The following is an 18,096-nucleotide window of genomic DNA, read 5'->3' on the forward strand; positions in this document are numbered from 1 at the left end:
ACAATAGTCTAGTTACCATCTAACATGTTCTAATAGGGCTTTATCAATTGTCATAAATGGCGCAAGTCAAAAGTAAAGGGGAGGAAATATGTGAATTGAATAGGTATTTATACTTTTCTTCAGTCAGAGAACCTTCTTAAATTTGCAAAAACAAATCTCTAAAAGTTTATTGGTGAAACTGTTATTTAGCCCAAACTTCAAACAATAATTTGACATCTTTGTAAACTATTTCTGATAAAGTGCATTACATTTCAAATAATCAGTATTATATTTTTTCTGTAACCCACAGCTATTCTGAAAATTTTCAGTCTATTTTTAAGAGATTTGAATCGATAAACTTAAGATATATATGTGTGCACATGTTTGAGTCTGAGAACAGAAAAGAATCGGATAAGGGAAAAGGCGATGCAATGATGCAAATATTTTTCATTGACTTATTCTTTTAACTGAGAAATACTATGACTTTGGCTGGGTCTATATTTCCATTAACAAATGATTTCCGTTTGTAGTAGATTAAAAAGCATAGAAATATTTGATGAGGGCAGTAGATAAAACTGCCATGGAGCAAGACTAATGTAACCTTTGAGGAGTATTTACCTATGGGTGCACTAAGCACATGTTCAGTGGCTCGTCAATGTATTGAAGAATGTCAGTGTCAATTAAGTGAACAAGTTTTAGAATTGTAGAGTCAAATACAGTTAGCAGTGAAAATAGGCCAGGTATTGCTAAGCTTAACAAAAGAAGTACTTGGTCAAATCCTTAATCCAATACTTGTCAAAAATGTTTTGATATAGCAAATGGTAGCTAAAATCTTCTGTATATTCTTAGAATCCTTTCATACTTTTAAATGCTTATAATTAGACCAAGTGAAAAGCTTATCTTTAAGTGGACAGTACAGCACAATAGACTTCAGAAAGCTGCTTCAGATCATTTTGAGAAAAGATGGGTGGATTATAAGTAAATAATTTCTAGACTTCCAAATTGGATTATACATAATTAGCGATCTATAATCTAAAGAAGTTAAAAAAAATAGTTAATTGCTGCAACTCAAGTCTTTAAAGGATCCTAAAATGAAAATTACACTATTGAGTTTTAAATATATCTGTTTTATGGATATGTTTCAAGGAATATTAATACTATAGGCATATATTTAGAGGATTTTGCATCATCCAAAGTAGGCTGGAACCTTATCAATAACCATTTATAATGTCACTGACAAGGTGACCTGGGCATAATTCTTGGCATGTAGTACATTTCAGTGTATCATGGTGAATGAAATGAATAAATATTTCACTTTTTCCTTTCTAGTTCTTTATTAGGAGAGGATTGAAAAGGGAGATTTGTTTATGTGTGGATTCTCACAATGTTTTTGAGATTATCTGCCAAATCTGTATTGTCTACCAACAAATGTAGTCTGTTTATTGTAAACATTAGTGTGACCTTATCAAATTCATGGAGCCAGGGAAGTCTAATTCAGGCTGCTTTCCTGGCAAGACTGCCAGGAGCTCAGATCTTGCCATGGAAGCCTGATGAAGTTTTATTAATGGATGACTATTTAATAGCATATAAATCTAAATAAACTTAATCCTGAATGATTATTCTTCCAAATGCAAAGATCCACACTGTGGTGCAGAATTACCATCCAGTTGAATCACTGTATTGTGCATCTGAAATTAATATAACACCATGTGTTAACCATACTGGAATTAAAATAAAAACTAGAATCATTATCCGGTTAGTAGTTATTTTTTCATGTATCAAAGATACATTTTAATTCCTCAGTAGAACACGGGAAACAACACTTATAACAAGGTACCATTCCCCTCCCCCAAGAAACAACATGGAGCTGATGCATGTAGCATTTCCAAAACTAACACAAATGTTTGGATTTTGAGGTGTTAAACACCTTTACTTATTCTTGTGGATTTATAGGCAATCTCCCTTCAAGGACTATAATATAATTTGGAAGGCTATTTCCCCCTGGGTGACTCTACCTGAAAGCTTTTGTATGACAATTTGGTGATGGTTGATTGATGATGTGATGCTATTATGAAGGATCCTTCTACCCCCAGCTCCTCTCCTATACCCACATAACAACCCTTTTCCCGGTTGGGGCTATAGGAAATGAGTAATGCTTAACCCATTTGTGTGATCAACTCACTTAAGCAGCTACTGTGAAATGTTAATCACAACTTTAATTTGTACTGCATTAGCATTTTGATTAACTTGTAGGCTTGCTAGCACACTTGAAGCGCTTTTACTCATAGTTACAGCTCGGAAATGACTTTTTGATTAATTAAGTTTGTTAGACAGCAGCTGAGCTTCCTGAATGCTAACCTTCTGGGGGTAAAAGTTCAGGAGAAAGTTACAGTGAACAACTGTTGCTATTGAAAAAGAGTCTTATAAATGTACTTATAGCATTTTAATTATTGACAAAATACTGTATCATTACTGGCGACTGACCTGAACCTTTAAAGGAGTATGCCTTTCTGTCAAGAAAGCTTTTTTTTTTCAGGTTTTCCCATCATTGTAAAACGTCTGGGAGCCCTTGAACTACATAGTACATTTTCTAGCAGATGTCTAACAACTAATGTTTTAACAAGCTGCTTTGGATGAATTTCCATAGGTGTTTTTTTTTTTTTAACAAACTTGGTATTTTAGAACACTTTTAGATTTACAGAAAAGTTGCAAAGAGAGTTCAGAGAGGGCCTACTCATCCCACACCCGGTTTTCCTCTATTATTAGCACCTTACATTAATAAAGTACATTTGTCACAATTAATGAATCATATTGATACATTATTATTAACGAAAGTCCATACTTAGAATTCTTTAGTGTACTTAATGTCCTTTTCCTTTTCTAGGATCCCATTCAAGATACCACATCACGTTTAGTTGTCATGTCCTTAGACTCCTCTTGGCTGTGAGTTTCACAGACTTTCATTGTTTCTGATGATCTTTCCATAGTATTTTGCATTCTCATGACATTCCATAAGTAGTCACTTGACTGCTATAAGTTAATGAAAATCTTTTTCTCTCATTCAAGACCTTAAATAAATCTTTCTCTTAAACTCTGTCAGTGTATTATCTTTATGGCATCTGATTTGAACAGAAGTAGCAACATTATCTAGCCATTTCAACATTTGTCGTAATCTTATTTTCATGTGGTTGTTGCAATCCCTTCACTACCACTAGATACACAAGGATGACTCGCAGGAGATGTGAGGATAAAGAGAAAAAGTTCCTCAAAGAGAGGAAAGGATAAAGGGAGGAAGAAGAGAGGGAATAAGTCAGAATGCCGAGGGGGCTGTGGGTAGAGGAGCTGGCTGATCATCTGTCCCACAGCATACATGCACTCTACAGCCGCAGAGTCTTGATGACACTGAGGACTAATGCACAGACTTTTCAAACTAAATTTAGAAAATTTTAAATAATGGGCTTAGAGCCTCATCTTAATACTTCCTGGTGTATATCAAATGATAGCTTTTCCTTTGATGATCAGTAATTCTGTTTCCTTCCAATGAAGTTGACTTTAATTAAGTCACAGTACTCAAAGTTCTTGTATTACCCTTGACTTGTTTAAATCCAGAATTCAGTTGGATTCCCAAAGATATATAATGCCTGCCTATCAAATATTAAGATGTACTTATAACCAGATGATGGATTCAAATTAATTTAAAAATTTTAAGTTTTTGAGAATTGTATTGATAAAATTCATACAGACACAGTAATTGATTAAATGCCTAATTATTTTGTCTGGAGTTTGTATGTTTCTGTTATGTAGGGGGAAAGGGTTAGATGTGAGCCACTTTAAATCCTTCTTGAAATAAGACAGGGTAGGGGCACCTGGCTGGCTCAGTCAGTAGAGCACGTGACTCTAAATCTCAAGGTCATGAGTTCAAGCCCCACATTGGGTGTAGAGCCTACTTAAAATACAAAAATTTAATTTAATTTAAAAAAAAACAAGCCAAGGTCAATGTAAATCACTCAAAGATAATGGAATATTGTGTAATGAACACAGGTGATTGATTAGAAAACCAAGACCAAGTCTTAATTTCACTTTTGACTGGTGTGATTACATAGCCACTGAACACCTGTGAGCTTCCGTTTCTCCATCTATGAAAGGAGGATGGTACTAATGCCTGCCTCATACTTGGTATTGTTCTGGATGAAGGGTGAGCTATTTATGAAAGTGTATTACAGTCTGTGCACTATTATACAAGTATTTTACTCATACCATATATGATACTGTCTCTACAGCTTGACTTTATATAATTTACTGTTTGGGACTTTTAATAATTGAATGAAGTTTTATTTGCCATAAGACAGAGATATGTTGTCAAACTTGCATTTTTAAGTATAATCTACAGTAGCAGAAGACAAGAAAATAGCTCTAGGGGCGCCTGGGTAGCTCAGTCATTAAGCGTCTGCCTTCGGCTCAGGGCGTGATCCCAGCGTTCTGGGATTGAGCCCCGCATCAGGCTCCTCCGCTGGGAGCCTGCTTCTCCCTCTCCCACTCCCCCTGCTTGTGTTCCCTCTCTCGCTGGCTGTCTCTCTCTCTGTCAAATAAATAAATAAATCTTTAAGAAAAAAAAAAAGAAAATAGCTCTAGATTTGATAAATCCGTCCTTTGCAGAAGTAGTTACACCATCATGAAAATGTGGTTGAATTTTTTAAATGCTAAGACCAAGCCTGATATGCTTAGGGAATTCTTGAAATTGATTCAAAATAAATGTTCAGGACATGAGTTCTATTCAAGATATAAAGCATGCCTTTGGCTCTAGGACTCCTAGAGCCTAAAAAGTTTTTCCAGGAAAGCATCCATTTTCTAAACTCTAATTTTTTTGTGGTTTTAGGAGCAAGGGGTGGGGTCGATTTTTGTAGTTTGTGGTTTTGTTGTCGTTTTACCTTGGCATAAAGCCAAATACTTCAGAAATTCTTGAGTTTTAACCTGGACTTCTCACCTGGCTTCCTAGTGGCACCTCAGTTAAAATGTATTAAAAACCAAACTCAACACCTGCTGTCCTGTAAATAAATGACAGTTCGACAGTTTCTATTAATTATGATAAGGTTTTAATTGTAGCATAATTTTATAAATGAATACAGTGCTAGAAATTATATTTCCATTTTGTCACAACTGGAAATGGCAAAGAATTCTCAATCATCAGTCAACTGAAGTTCGTGCCAACTTGGTCGCAGAAAGTTTCGTACACAGAGTCAGTGTCTGTCCATTTTTCCCTTATACTTAGAATCATCCCAGTTTTGCCCTGTAAGTAGTGTGCCAAGTAGAAAGTGGATGTGAGGTAAAGGGGGATGAAGTGTTTGCCTAATGTTATGCTAAGCTGGTAAAGAATGTCCAGAGTTGTATCTCCTCAATGTACTAAAAACCACCTTTGTTTTTGAGCATTAGATCTCTGTAAGGGAGGGGAGGGGGTGGGGAAAAGGGATAGAGTGGTGATGGGTAGTAAGGAGGGCACGTATTGCATGGTGCACTGGGTGTTATACGCAACTAATGAATCATCGAACTTTACATCAGAAACCAGGGATGTACTGTATGGTGACTAACATAATATAATAAAAAATATTAAAATAAAAAAAAAATCTCTGTAAGGGACTTTGAGGTAAGTTGGGGAATGGAGCCATGATCTCTAGCTGCTACCAAAGTCAGCTTTACTCTGGGGAGGAGCAGAAACCTTATTAGCCTTTACCTATGAGGAAGACTGCTGTAAAAGACAGACACAGGGAATCCATCCTTGGCTCAGTCATGCAGAGGTATGTCAGTACAGGCTATCAGGACCCTCAAGTCCATTTACCGGACCATCCCCTGGCCTTAGCTTCTTTAGGTATGTACCTCTGAACAGCAACACGGGCTTGCCCACTCACACTGAGATCCAAGCCCACATCCTCCAGTTTGCCCTAAGCCTCAGGGACTGTCGTCAGCCTTTTCCCCTGGCTTTCTTGTATTTGGACACCTCTCCTGATGAACTGTTTGCCTCTTCCATGCATCTGCTCCTCAAAGCCCTGTACTACTGAGTGCAGAAGTCAACACCAAAAGGCCCAAAGGAAATCCCTGTTAGAAAGAATGGACTATTTTAGGGTGTTCATCATATCATAGAAAAACTTTAGAAATAGGCCCCTGTTTGTTAAGATTTACTGTGTTCCAGGCAGTATATTAGATACCTTACGTAGTACATTATCTCATCGTACCCTCATAGCACCCCTATAAGGAGCTATAATACCCCTTCTATAAATGAGAAGTCCAACAGAGTAGGGTTAAGAGATTTCCCCAGATTCACATAGTAAGTGGGACAAAATTAGGACTCAACTCTGTGTCTATTTGACACTAAAAGCTTGGAATTTTTTTCTTCGGCGAGTGTGCAATAACTTAGGCAAAATGTTGTTATCATGGTTATAACTGGATTTTTACCAATATTCCTCAGAAAACTAATATTTCTTGAGTGCACTGGGCTGGAGTTAGCAGAATATTTCTAGATTCTTGCCATTCAAGAAATCTATACTTTAAACGGCACATGTATGAACAAAGAATCACAATAGGTTAATGGTGGCATGTGTCAAGAGCAGCAGACTCACACGAAAAGAAAGAAATATCTATAGTCCATCTGGAAGAATCAGGGAGACTTTACAGTAAGAAGTAGCATTTGAGCTAGACTTGAAGGATGAATTGGAATTTCCCAGGTAAACAGAGCAGGATTTACAAAAAGAGAACCTTAGGAGCAAGGGCAAATGTGGAGAAATAGCAGTAATTTAGTATTGCTATATTAGGAGTACAGGGAGGAAGGGGCCAGAGTAAAAAGCTAGGGCCAGCTAGATCACAGACCAAAATTGTCGTGCAGAGAAGTGCTAGCTTTGTCCTCCACATGGTGCAAAACCATTGAAGAAATTTGAGCATGAGATGATCCATGTCGCCTCCCCAATAATTTACTCTGGTAACCATATAAAATATGGATTGAAGAAACATTAGATGAGAATGAAAATAGAGGGGTAGTTATATTATTCCAGGTGAGAGTTGATGAAGGTCTGCACTAAGACAGTGATGGGCGTGGGGGAGGGGAGCATAGAAAACAGACCGGACTAGGGAGTGATTGAGCAGAGAGCAACATTTCATTCACTACATTTGGGTAGTTGCAAAACTTTTTCATCCCAGATTCTTGGTCTCCCTACCTGCGTTTTCTCTAAATTAAAACAAGAGAAATAATAGTTTTCAATTCATGACATGGCTTTTCATTTACTTCATGTAAGCAATCAATTTGCATGATTTTTTACATTTTCACATCTGGATGATACAATGAAAAATTGTGGGGAACGCTCATAAATTTTATGAAATCTTTCAACTTCATCATGAAAACTTCAAAGTTAAAAACATATGGTCCATCCATCCAGCTCTTCTTGTATGTGAGCTTTTGGTCTGGAATTTATTTCCAGTCAAGTTATAATGTAAAATCACAAGTAAAATCACCATAGTTACCCCCACATTACAACTTCTAACACCATTACAGTACCACATTAGGTATGATTATTCATTTCTTTTTTCTTTTCTCTTGCCTTACAGAACTCAAGAGTTGTGACTTACGAACTGATGCGCTTTTTTTTATCGTGATCTTTTTGTTTCATATACTTCAAAGAAAGGCAAATAATTTTAATCAGCTGTGCAGAGAAATGGGAAGAATGGAAGCAGATTTTCCCTAGATTGATAAACATGTACATTCATACATGTCTACACATTGATATGCACACATATAAATATATCTGTTATTCCAGTATGAGGCTTTATCATATATGGTAGACTCGTGGGTGCTAAAACCCAGTTTGACCATTTCATCACATTAATCATGATAGCCAGAAATGTTGATCCATTTCCCTGTAATGCATGTAAAAGACAACAGATTAGTTTAGCCAGATGTTTTTTTAAACAATTTTACTTTTTGTTAAATTAGAGGACACAGAATAGGAAATTCAAAACTTAGAAGGAAAATATGTCTGCCTTAGTACTAAGAAGTATGACAAATTAATTTTGCTAGCATAATATGCCTTAAAAATTATTTCCAAAAATGTTCTAATAGATTTATACAATTCATAAATATTTTGTTGGTGATGAGCTGTTTACCATTGTACTATCATTTTCAGCATTTACTAGGTATATCTCATATCTCTTATCTTCATATCTTCCTTTCCCCAAAACAAGAGAGTACACTCCTCAAATTGTGTAAGTAGCTGCCTCAGATCATGATATTAACTTATGTGTCTTTCAGTCAGCATTCTCCAGAATCTAATTTAATTGAAATAGCTTTGCCTGTGTAAACTTCTCCTTTGTTTAAATAAGATTTCACTGTTTAGTTTTGCCTTAAGCAAATGCAGCCGTTTGTTTGTCCATAAAACATTAGATTAAATGTATAGACTAATATGAATAGCTTCTCATCATTCCGCTTGGACCACTGGCAGTTGCCCCATTTGTAAGTATGTAGTGTATTATTTTTATTGAAAACCAGGGCTCTGTCTTCAGCCTGCTTTGGGGGGAAAATAAATTTTTGGCAAGAAAACTTATTGCCTTACCATTATTGATATTAAATTTGGAAAAGACTTCCTGAGATTTACTCTTTAGATGCAGCTTCTAATGCTTTTGATACAGTGAATTATATGGGTATTTGTTCATAAAGTACACTGAGTTTTTCTCTTTGTTTTATTACTGGTTCCCAGTATAACCTGGCTATATTTGCTACCCTAAAAAAACTAAATATTTGGCACTTTATAGGAAGTAATGTGGAACAAATGCTATTGGGAGTTTTGGTTCATTCCTTCCAATCCAGCTGTGGTTTACTTTCTGGTTTTCATTTTGATTATAGTAATTTAGAGGTATAATGCTTATTTTATGTTCGTTTGTTTTCTGTTAAGGTTAACATGAGATCCCCAGTGGAGAAGGCAAGTGCCATGGTATTCTTATAATATGTGCATTTTTTTTTTCCCTGTTCAGGCAATGCTGGATGTGGCTGCAAACCAGGGCTGGCTGGTGACTGCCCTGAATATCACCAATCTGGTTCAGATGGTGATCCAGGGTCGATGGTTAAAGGACTCTTCTCTTCTTTCAGTACCAAACATAGAACACCACCATCTTCACGTTTTCAAGTAATAGTTGGAATTTTCAATTTAATTGGCTTTTTTTAATTTCAAAAATAATATTTTCTTTACCTGTGGGGTCACTTGAATTTCATGTTTTGCCTAGGATATTGATTCTTTACAGTGAAAATGCCTGTTTCCCAGAGGGAGGCGTGGCCTAGTGATATAAGGGTCTCAGTTAGAATTTGTTCATCTACCACAAGCTGAATCACAATTCATTTTAACCTACTCTTGCTTTCTATTTGCAGCATTACATACATTTCTACTTTAACTGCATTTATTCCTTTACAATATCAGCCTTTATCTTAAAAGATGTTATGAAAGTGCTTTGTGATCTAAATCAAAATAAATTACCAGTTTCTCTTATTGCACAGTGGATTTGAGGGATCTGAAATCCGTGGTCAAAAGTAAATTGTACATCTACAAAATGTCCAAAACGGGATAGTTACATATACTATCAGCTCAAGATAGAACCTGTACTAAAAAGAAGGGTTTATATTATCGTCAGACTATTTAACCTCTAGGTCCTGTATACATAGCTGCAAATATTTTAGCAAGGAAAAGAACAGTACGTTTTACAAGTAAGGTTGGCAGTGTTTAAATGAAAGTGTTGGTTTCACACCAGTGTTTCACATCAGTTGAGAGATACTTGGCAGCTAAAATGTTTGTTGACAGTCATGTAGACAAACAGAACGGTCTGACTGAAGGCTCCCACCAAGTACCCACTTCCTCTTGTCAGCTGGACTAAGGGGGGCATTCATTGAGTCATCTAGATACAGATGCCACCCAGAACCTCACACACACGGGGACCTCCTCAGAAAGTCCCGCAGTTGGACTCAAGTGTACTGGGTTCCAAGGCAGTTATTTCCATGGTGCTTGAGTCCCCACCATGGGATGTCCTGGAAACTAAAAGGCACATTCAGAGAGTGAGCCTCACCAGCAGCAGGTGGCATGAGGGGAAAGCAGACACCTCATGTCTGCAGCTCAGTTTCAGGAACCCTTCCAATACGGTACTAAAAGTTACAGGAGTTGGGTTTCAACAGTAAAGTAGGTACATAAGGGTACTGTTGCAACGCTGCATGCAGATCTGTTATGGAAAGCTGCTTGGGGTCTAGGAGACTTGATCCAGTTCTTTGCTGTCACCCTGAAAAGCACTATATTTATATCATTTCAATTGTATTTTTCTTCTTGCTATATAAACAGGAAATAGAGGGTAATATTTAGGTGGACTGTTCTTGGGGCTCTGGCACTATTGTGGTATATAAATCTCAAAGATTCCCAAAATGTACTTTTGATTGTATGTTCCCAACAACTTAAAATGAAAACTTTATTCAAATAATTATATTAGAGACACCTGCCTACATCCATTAAAAAGACATACCAGGGCTCCAGTTCAGCGCCTTATCCACATGGAAGCACCGGTATACATTAGTGCCTTCCTATAGACACTCACCCCTACCTGTAAACCCTGAGTGTTACTGAGCTCACATTTGATTTACATACCGTATGTCCTAATAGCCTTACTGCCTGGATTGATACATTAGAGAATGCTGGCTGATTTTGAAACTTAATGATAATGGCCTTTAAAAAGTTGAATAGTAGTCTTAATTTTAAAAAACTGTCCTCATTTGGTAAACCACCATTGTCAGGAATTCTCATTTGCACCATGAAAGAATTAGTTGATTAATGTTGATATTATTTCTCAGGAAATGGAGCCCAGGTATAAAGGGTGTACGTGGTGGGGGCCATGGTCTCATCGATTGCCTTCCTGAACTGATCCATGCCTGCGGAGGGAAAGACCATGTATTCAGTTCCATGATGGAAAATGAGCTACCAGCTGTAAAAATGAAGCAGGTCAGGCCATTGTTTCTATGTTTCAAAGCTTCCTTATTCTGTCCAGGAAATTATACCAAGAGTTTTCTAACTTAAAGCATTGGTTTTCGAGTCAGACTCACCTGGGTTTGAATTCTGTCTGCCATTTACTTGGTCATGAACATGGACACATCATACCTGTCTCATGAAGTTTTGTGAAAATTAAGCAGGATATTATTATGTCAACTGCTTTATGCAATTCCCAATATAGAACAGAGTTCAATAATAATATTAAAAATAATTACAGTAACAATAATTAGCAGTAGGATTGGCATTATTGGAAGTTGATTCAGTATAATGCCATTAAACCAGCTTAGAAAGGCCTACAGTAGCTTGTCCATCACTAACTAGGCTGCATTACCCACTTGGGTATAAATTTCAGTTGGGTAGATTTTCATGCAATTCCCTCAGCTACGTTCTTATACCCTCCCCCTTTATTTTAATCACTTTATTGTTCCTAGATTCTAAAGTATTTCTTTAAGTAAACTTCTTATTTGTATACCATATAACTTAGAAAGCTAAGTCTATGTTGTAAAAGACAACATAGGTCATCTCTCCAAACCGTCTTTGGAAAGGCCAAAAATATGAATGAACGACGCCAGAAATATTTGGCATATATAGACTTTCAAGTCTTAAGGTGTTTTACCCTAAATATGTCAAACATTCAGGATTTATAACATAATTAACATGTTGACTTGCAAATGCAGGTATTAAAAAAACTTCTAAGCCATGTCATTCTTTTTTTTCCAGTGGAACTTAGTTTTGAGCAACTTAGAAATAAGTATTACAGGCATTAAAGTCTGATTGTTCAATTTCTGTTGAACTCAAAATTGGCACAAAAAACAACTTAAATATTCATAATAAGTGCCTACCTTTCTAACTAAATTACCATCAAAATTATGAATAAAAACAATATATTTAAACCAAAACAAGGCTTCTGTTAGCAACAACAAATTTCTAGCCTAACATACACTGATTTCAAGCCAAGTTTTAGATGTGATGAAAAATTAGAACATTGTTATAATTAGTTCAGGGAGAACTCAGAAGTAAACTTACTTAATTTATTTGCATAAATTGCCATTCTGTTATCTTTAAAACCAAATGCAAATTGGCTCAGTCTGATATGATGATGGTTATTTGGCTCAAAAGTGCTTCAATTTGCAGAGCAATCTGGTGTCGGCTCTGCAGTGAGGCGATCCCAGGTAACATACAAATCCTGAATTATTCCAGAAATTAGTATGTTTAAAGCATCAATTTAAGTGCTAATTGCAGTAGTAATGAGAAAAAGCAGTACGACTGTGAGATTTGCATCTTCTACCCCATCAGTATGCCTGGAACGGCTGCTGACTGGCAGAGGATTTGGCTGCTAATTAAATAATTGTATGCATGGCAGTGCTCTTGCCTGATTCAATAGATGAAGATTAATCCTCAGATAAATATGTTTGGCTGGTATTGAAATGTCTTAGCAGTTTCTTTAAAAATAGCTTATGTTTTTTATATGTGTGTGTGTGTGTGTATACACACACCCAACAAATATATGTGTACACAACAAGGATGAAAAATAATAATATCAAGTGCTACCAAAAAGATCACATAAATATATAAACCAGATCTGACTTTTAGGTGCCTTGTAAAGTAAAATCCCAACGAGTTGTAATAACTGAAAACATCTTTTGGTAACTAATTTAATAGTACAAGTAAAGAAAGATGAAGTCTTGCTTCGTGTGGTAAATGTTACTTACGTTGTCTCACAAATTAAATGCTTTACAGAAATTGTGTATTTAAGTGTGCCCTTGATCACTTTTCCACTCTGGCCAGGCTTAGAACATCAAGTGGTATAGCTTCTCTACTCAGTGACTATTGGTTCTAGCAAGGGATAGGCCATCTGTTACCTTGAAGCACAGTGTAGACCATTCTGTAGCTTGACTATTTCAAGATCTACTCCAGACATAATTTCAGATTCACAAGACAAGTTATAGGATTGTAGGTGGATTGAAAATCTGCATTAGATTTACATTTTTTAAATTCCTAAGAGGTAGTTTGATTCATCAGTTACTTCATTTCAATTAGGTATACTAGGCAGCACTAAAATCTTAGCAAACAGAACATCAAAGTCTATAAGGAAATCTATGGTATATAGTTAAGAAAAAAAAGAAAATACAAAATTAAAGTATTCATGCTCTTTTAAAAATTAACTTAGAAGGTAACAACTGATAAAACCAACCAATATATTGAGAAGTTTTCTTGGCTGATAGTGATACTCTAAATAATTATAAATGTTAGGAAAAGGTGACAATAAGTTATGTGATAACATTAAGTTTATTTTGTTACATCCTTTCTGTAGACTTAGAAATTCATTTGTTCTTGATCAGCACTTGCTTTATGTATACTGATTTCTCAAAATGTCTTTCAATTTAAAGAGCAAGAATAAAATTGGTAAAATGTTTTCTGTCCCTTGAGTATGTATCATTTTAATTGGTATTCTCAGTATAATGCCGAAAATACATATTTATTTCTAGAAGGACCCTAGACTTACAGGGTTCCTTGTGATATACAAACATTTAGAAATGTTCTCCTTTCAGAATAAATTTGGAGTATGGACCAAAAAATCATTTTGTACAGTAAGTAGTCGATGAATGATGCTGAGCGACATCAACAATGCATCACAATGTTTTTTCAAGTTGTCTTTATCTCCCCAGTAATGCTCTCTGCCTTAGAAGTCATGTACGTGACATACGTGTTAGACCAGATGCTTCTCTAAAGCAAACCAGCTCAAAAACAAACGGCTTTTAGACTTATGGGTTAGTATAGTCAATAGCCACACACTATCTAGGCGGGATTTACAGTGAAGGAGTCACATGACAAGTTTAGTGAATGATTCATACTTTTTTAGTTGCTTTTAAAAGGACTTCAGGGGCGCCTGGGTGGCGCAGTCGTTAAGCGTCTGCCTTCGGCTCAGGGCGTGATCCCGGCGTTATGGGATCGAGCCCCACATCAGGCTCCTCTGCTGGGAGCCTGCTTCTTCCTCTCCCACTCCCCCTGCTTGTGTTCCCTCTCTCGCTGGCTGTCTCTCTCTGTCAAATAAATAAATAAAATCTTTAAAAAAAAAAAAAAAAGGACTTTAAACTACAGAGATTAAAAACACACTATTTTTACCCACAAACAAATGAGTACAAAAAAAATTGGGAAATCTGAATAAGAACTGTGGATTGTGTCAGTGTCAATATCCTGTATTAATAGTGTATGTTGAAAAATGCTGCCATTGGGGGAAACTGGGGAAATGGTGCACAGGATCTCTCTGTATTATTTCTTATAACTGCACCGAATCTAGAATGAATCTCAAAACAAAGAGGTTGGTTTTTTTCAAAGCACAGTTTCTAAATCACTGCATTTCACATTAACCCTTCCTTTATTATGTTTTCTTCTGTTTTATATCCAGGCATGGAATTTCTTATCCCGCTTGCCAGTGATAGATGTTGGCTTAAGTGTCAAAGGCTGGTGGGATGACTCAGTGGAGGGACATGATGAACTCTCTATCACAACTCTGACTGCAGACAAACGAAATGACAACAGGTGGATCAGATTGCATGCTGATCAAGAGTATGTGCTTCAAGTCAGCTTGCAGAGAGTCCACTTTGGGTCCCACAAGGTATAGTGTTTGGTTTCCATTCTCAAATGCTTCACACCAGATCCCGGCATGCCCCACCACGCATATCTTTTATATTACTAATGTGTCCGTGTCATTCACGAATCCTGCTTTCTCAACTGGCCTTAAGCAGTGAGAGTCAGTCTTCTGGAACCAGTCGGTTCTCCTCATGTGCCATTTTTCAGCCCCAGAAGATGCACCTTACATAATAATACATTGCCTGGAGTACCGTTCTCCTCCCGTCTGTCTCCTCAGCCCTGCAGAATTTCCCGGAATTTGGAGTACCAATTCTCTGGCCCTACTTATCAGACTGGCTGCGTCAGAATCTCAGGGGGAGAAATCTCAAAATCTGTACTTGTACCCAGCACCCCAAATGATTTTTAAGGACATTAAGGTTAGATTAGCACTTCCCAGGGACACTTTGGTACATAGAAACCACATGTAGCTAGGTGCAAAGGAGGGCAAAGCTTTCCCACTCAGCTCTGTGAGTTTGAATAAGACACTAAAGCTTTTCTCTGCCTCGGTTGCCACATCTTCATGCTTCCTTCACTAGAATGCACACGAGAGAGCTTTGTCCGTGTTCATACAGGCCACAAATTTACAACACGTTCATTTTAAATTACTCTGGTCTTTTCTGTTACCTATGACACAGAAACTTAAACATTTGGCCCTCTAAGAATATTAGTACAGAGCATGTGGGCAGATTGGTTTTTAGTACCACAATAATTGAAATAAGAAAGAATTTGTCTTCTGTTTCACCCCGTGCCGTCAGGGGCATTCCCATATCTAAAATAAGCCCTCAGATTAAGGAGGGCACGTGATGCGATGAGCACTGGATGTTATACGCAACTAATGAGTCATTGAACACTACATCAGAAATTAATGATGTACTACTATATGTTTGCTAATTGAATTTAAATTTAAAAAGTAAATAAATAAAATCAAGTAAGCCCTCAGGATTGAGGTTATTGTTCATGAGTACTGTCCACTCTGTTTCAAACACAGAATGGTCAGGAGCTTTCTGTCGTTACATCTTTTTAGCACTGTGCCTTCGGGTCCCATCACATCTAATATCTGATTCTAAAAATCAGCCAGTTTAAGTACGAACTGATTGGCTTCTGGTGTTTCAGAGGTCTTAATATGAGCATTTTTGGATGACCTAATTTATCCCAACTTACAAAAAAAATAGTAATAATCATATAGATAAAATCATGGGGGAAAAACTAAGATTTTTCTACCTTACTATTACTACTTAAAAATTAGATTTAATCATACTAGAAAAGCTCTCAATTTGTTTCTAAATGCTGTAAAAATGCATTGCTCTCAGACTTCTCTTTTAAAATGTCTTAAGTGCAGCATCTCCCTCTAGAATATTTAATGATCTCTGATTGAGAGCGTGTCATTATTAGTAAATTTTTTGCCGTAATGTCATTGTCTTAAAGAATCACTAAAATAATCTCGTATTTCATAAAATCTATCTAAAGTAAAGACTTCAAGTGCTGCCATTATGGTGATGTAGGTTCTTGGATTGTGGTGATTAATGTATTTTACAAATCGCTTGGCTTACAATTTCCCATTCCTCAAAGAAAGGATTTTTTAATATTGCCATATTAGAATATATGTTTTTTTATGTGAGTTTTATTCTTGGGTTGAGGGAAGGTATTTATATTATATAGTACTTATTATCTTGAGGTCCAGGGTCTAGTTTTGATTGTCTTTTTTCCCCTAGGTATCAGTTTCTTGTGAACAAGGCTTTGGACGATTTGGTTAACATGATTATATCTCAATCCGTTCATCTGCAAATGGGGTATTAATATCACTTATAAGAATGATGTGAGAATTTACTAATTTGATATTAAGATTCGGAGCTTTCTGTTCTAACTGAGCCCAATACCGTGGTGCTTATAGCCACAAAGTTGTATCTATAATGTGCTTCAAGGGTCCTGAAAAATGGTAGGTGATAGCGTATCAAAGACACCAAGCTAGAAAATTTAAAACATCCCAGATAGACATACTGAACCGTGTAGAGTTACGGCCTTCAAGGAAACAACTTAGCCTTTTAACCACAACCAAGGGGCATAGACAGTCTAGACATTATTAATGGTTTCTCTCTTTTTCTGGTTTACAGGGAAAGCAAGACAGCCACGCAGTTACCCCCCGATTTCCCAAATTAAAAGATGAAGGATGGTTTTTGATATTAGGAGAAGTGGATAAGAGAGAACTCATCGCTTTGAAAAGAGTAGGATATGTTCGAAATCATCACGTTGTTTCCATTTCTTTTTATACCCCTGAACTACCTGGAAGGTAAGCAGAATCTCACCACCAAAGTTCTGAAAGAACTGAAGATGACTGTGGTTTCACGCTTTGTTCTGTTTTTATGTTTTAGGTATATCTACACACTGTATCTCATGAGCGACTGCTACCTTGGCCTGGACCAGCAGTATGACATTCATCTCAACGTCACACCAGCGAGCATTTCCGCACAGGTCAACGAGGAGGTCTCCGAGGCCTTGACTGACCTGAAAGTGAAGTAACCTGACCTGAACAGTCCATGTGAGAGAAGTGGTTAAGAAGTCTGACTGTTCATTCATCTAACAAAGCCAAATTATTTGATGTTTGCCTTGGTGGAATCAACTTCTGACCTCAAGACACCCAGGAAATCGACAGCGGCCGCAGTATTGACTCCAGCAACACAAAGCTAACTGCGGTGCCTTTTCACAAATGTTGCCTTTTATAGTGTTGACTTCATGGGTTTCTTGATATGTGCAATGAACACGCATGTGGGAGAACCTCGTGTATATTGAGATGAGATTTAAGAATTACACATCAAATTTTGTATCTCACAGTGTAATGTTTACAAGAATGCTGGTTTCTTTTTTTCTAAGGAAAACTACACTGAGGCGTGGCAGTGTTAGGATTTGTTGTAACAGATTTCTAACCCTGCAGCATAAAACACATACGATAAATCTGTATGGAGGCACATAATGTGGGTCGTTAGCAAGATTTATACTTTGATCATATGTAGTTTCAAGAATTTCTTATAGTCAAAAATGTTAATAATATATGATGTAAAATTATATTGCAGAGCCCAATGATGATAAAGAAAACAGAATATACTGATCTTAGAAAATGTAGATACTGTAACTGGTGGAAATAAAATATTTAGAGTGCCACTTCAAGACAAGCTTGATTGAGTTCTCTCTCCTGCTTCCTTCCCCTTTATTCCCCCTTACTCTTCTTTTCATGACCTCTACTTCAAGACTTCACTTCCGTTCTCTTTCCGATGTATTTATTTAGAGAGAAGTACAGTCTAATTCGTATTGTAACAGGGACAGACCACACAGTACAATTCGTCATCTTTATGCCTTCCAAGACAGGTCTGAGGCAAACACAGAACATTTCCAACCCCTCCAGGTAGGTTTCCACTTGTGATAAGGAAGTATCTCT

General features: G+C 36.8%; 1 protein-coding gene across 7 annotated transcripts in view; it reads left to right on the forward strand.

Moving 5' to 3' along the window:
* Positions 1-17,828, forward strand: part of ASCC3 (activating signal cointegrator 1 complex subunit 3) — a 317,566-nt gene extending 299,738 nt beyond the window's left edge. For all 7 annotated transcript variants that reach the window (XM_026511731.4, XM_048225883.2, XM_048225882.2 and 4 more), the window contains 5 exons: positions 8,989-9,140; positions 10,838-10,985; positions 14,443-14,652; positions 16,778-16,953; positions 17,036-17,828. In XM_026511731.4, coding sequence (XP_026367516.2) covers positions 8,989-9,140; positions 10,838-10,985; positions 14,443-14,652; positions 16,778-16,953; positions 17,036-17,183 — 834 coding nt within the window. In that variant the 3' untranslated portion in view covers positions 17,184-17,828. The remainder of the gene's footprint in view (positions 1-8,988; positions 9,141-10,837; positions 10,986-14,442; positions 14,653-16,777; positions 16,954-17,035) is intronic.
* The last annotated feature ends 268 nt before the right edge of the window (positions 17,829-18,096 follow it).

This window comes from Ursus arctos, unplaced genomic scaffold (genome assembly GCF_023065955.2).
Source record: "Ursus arctos isolate Adak ecotype North America unplaced genomic scaffold, UrsArc2.0 scaffold_13, whole genome shotgun sequence".
Lineage (NCBI taxonomy): Eukaryota > Metazoa > Chordata > Mammalia > Carnivora > Ursidae > Ursus > Ursus arctos.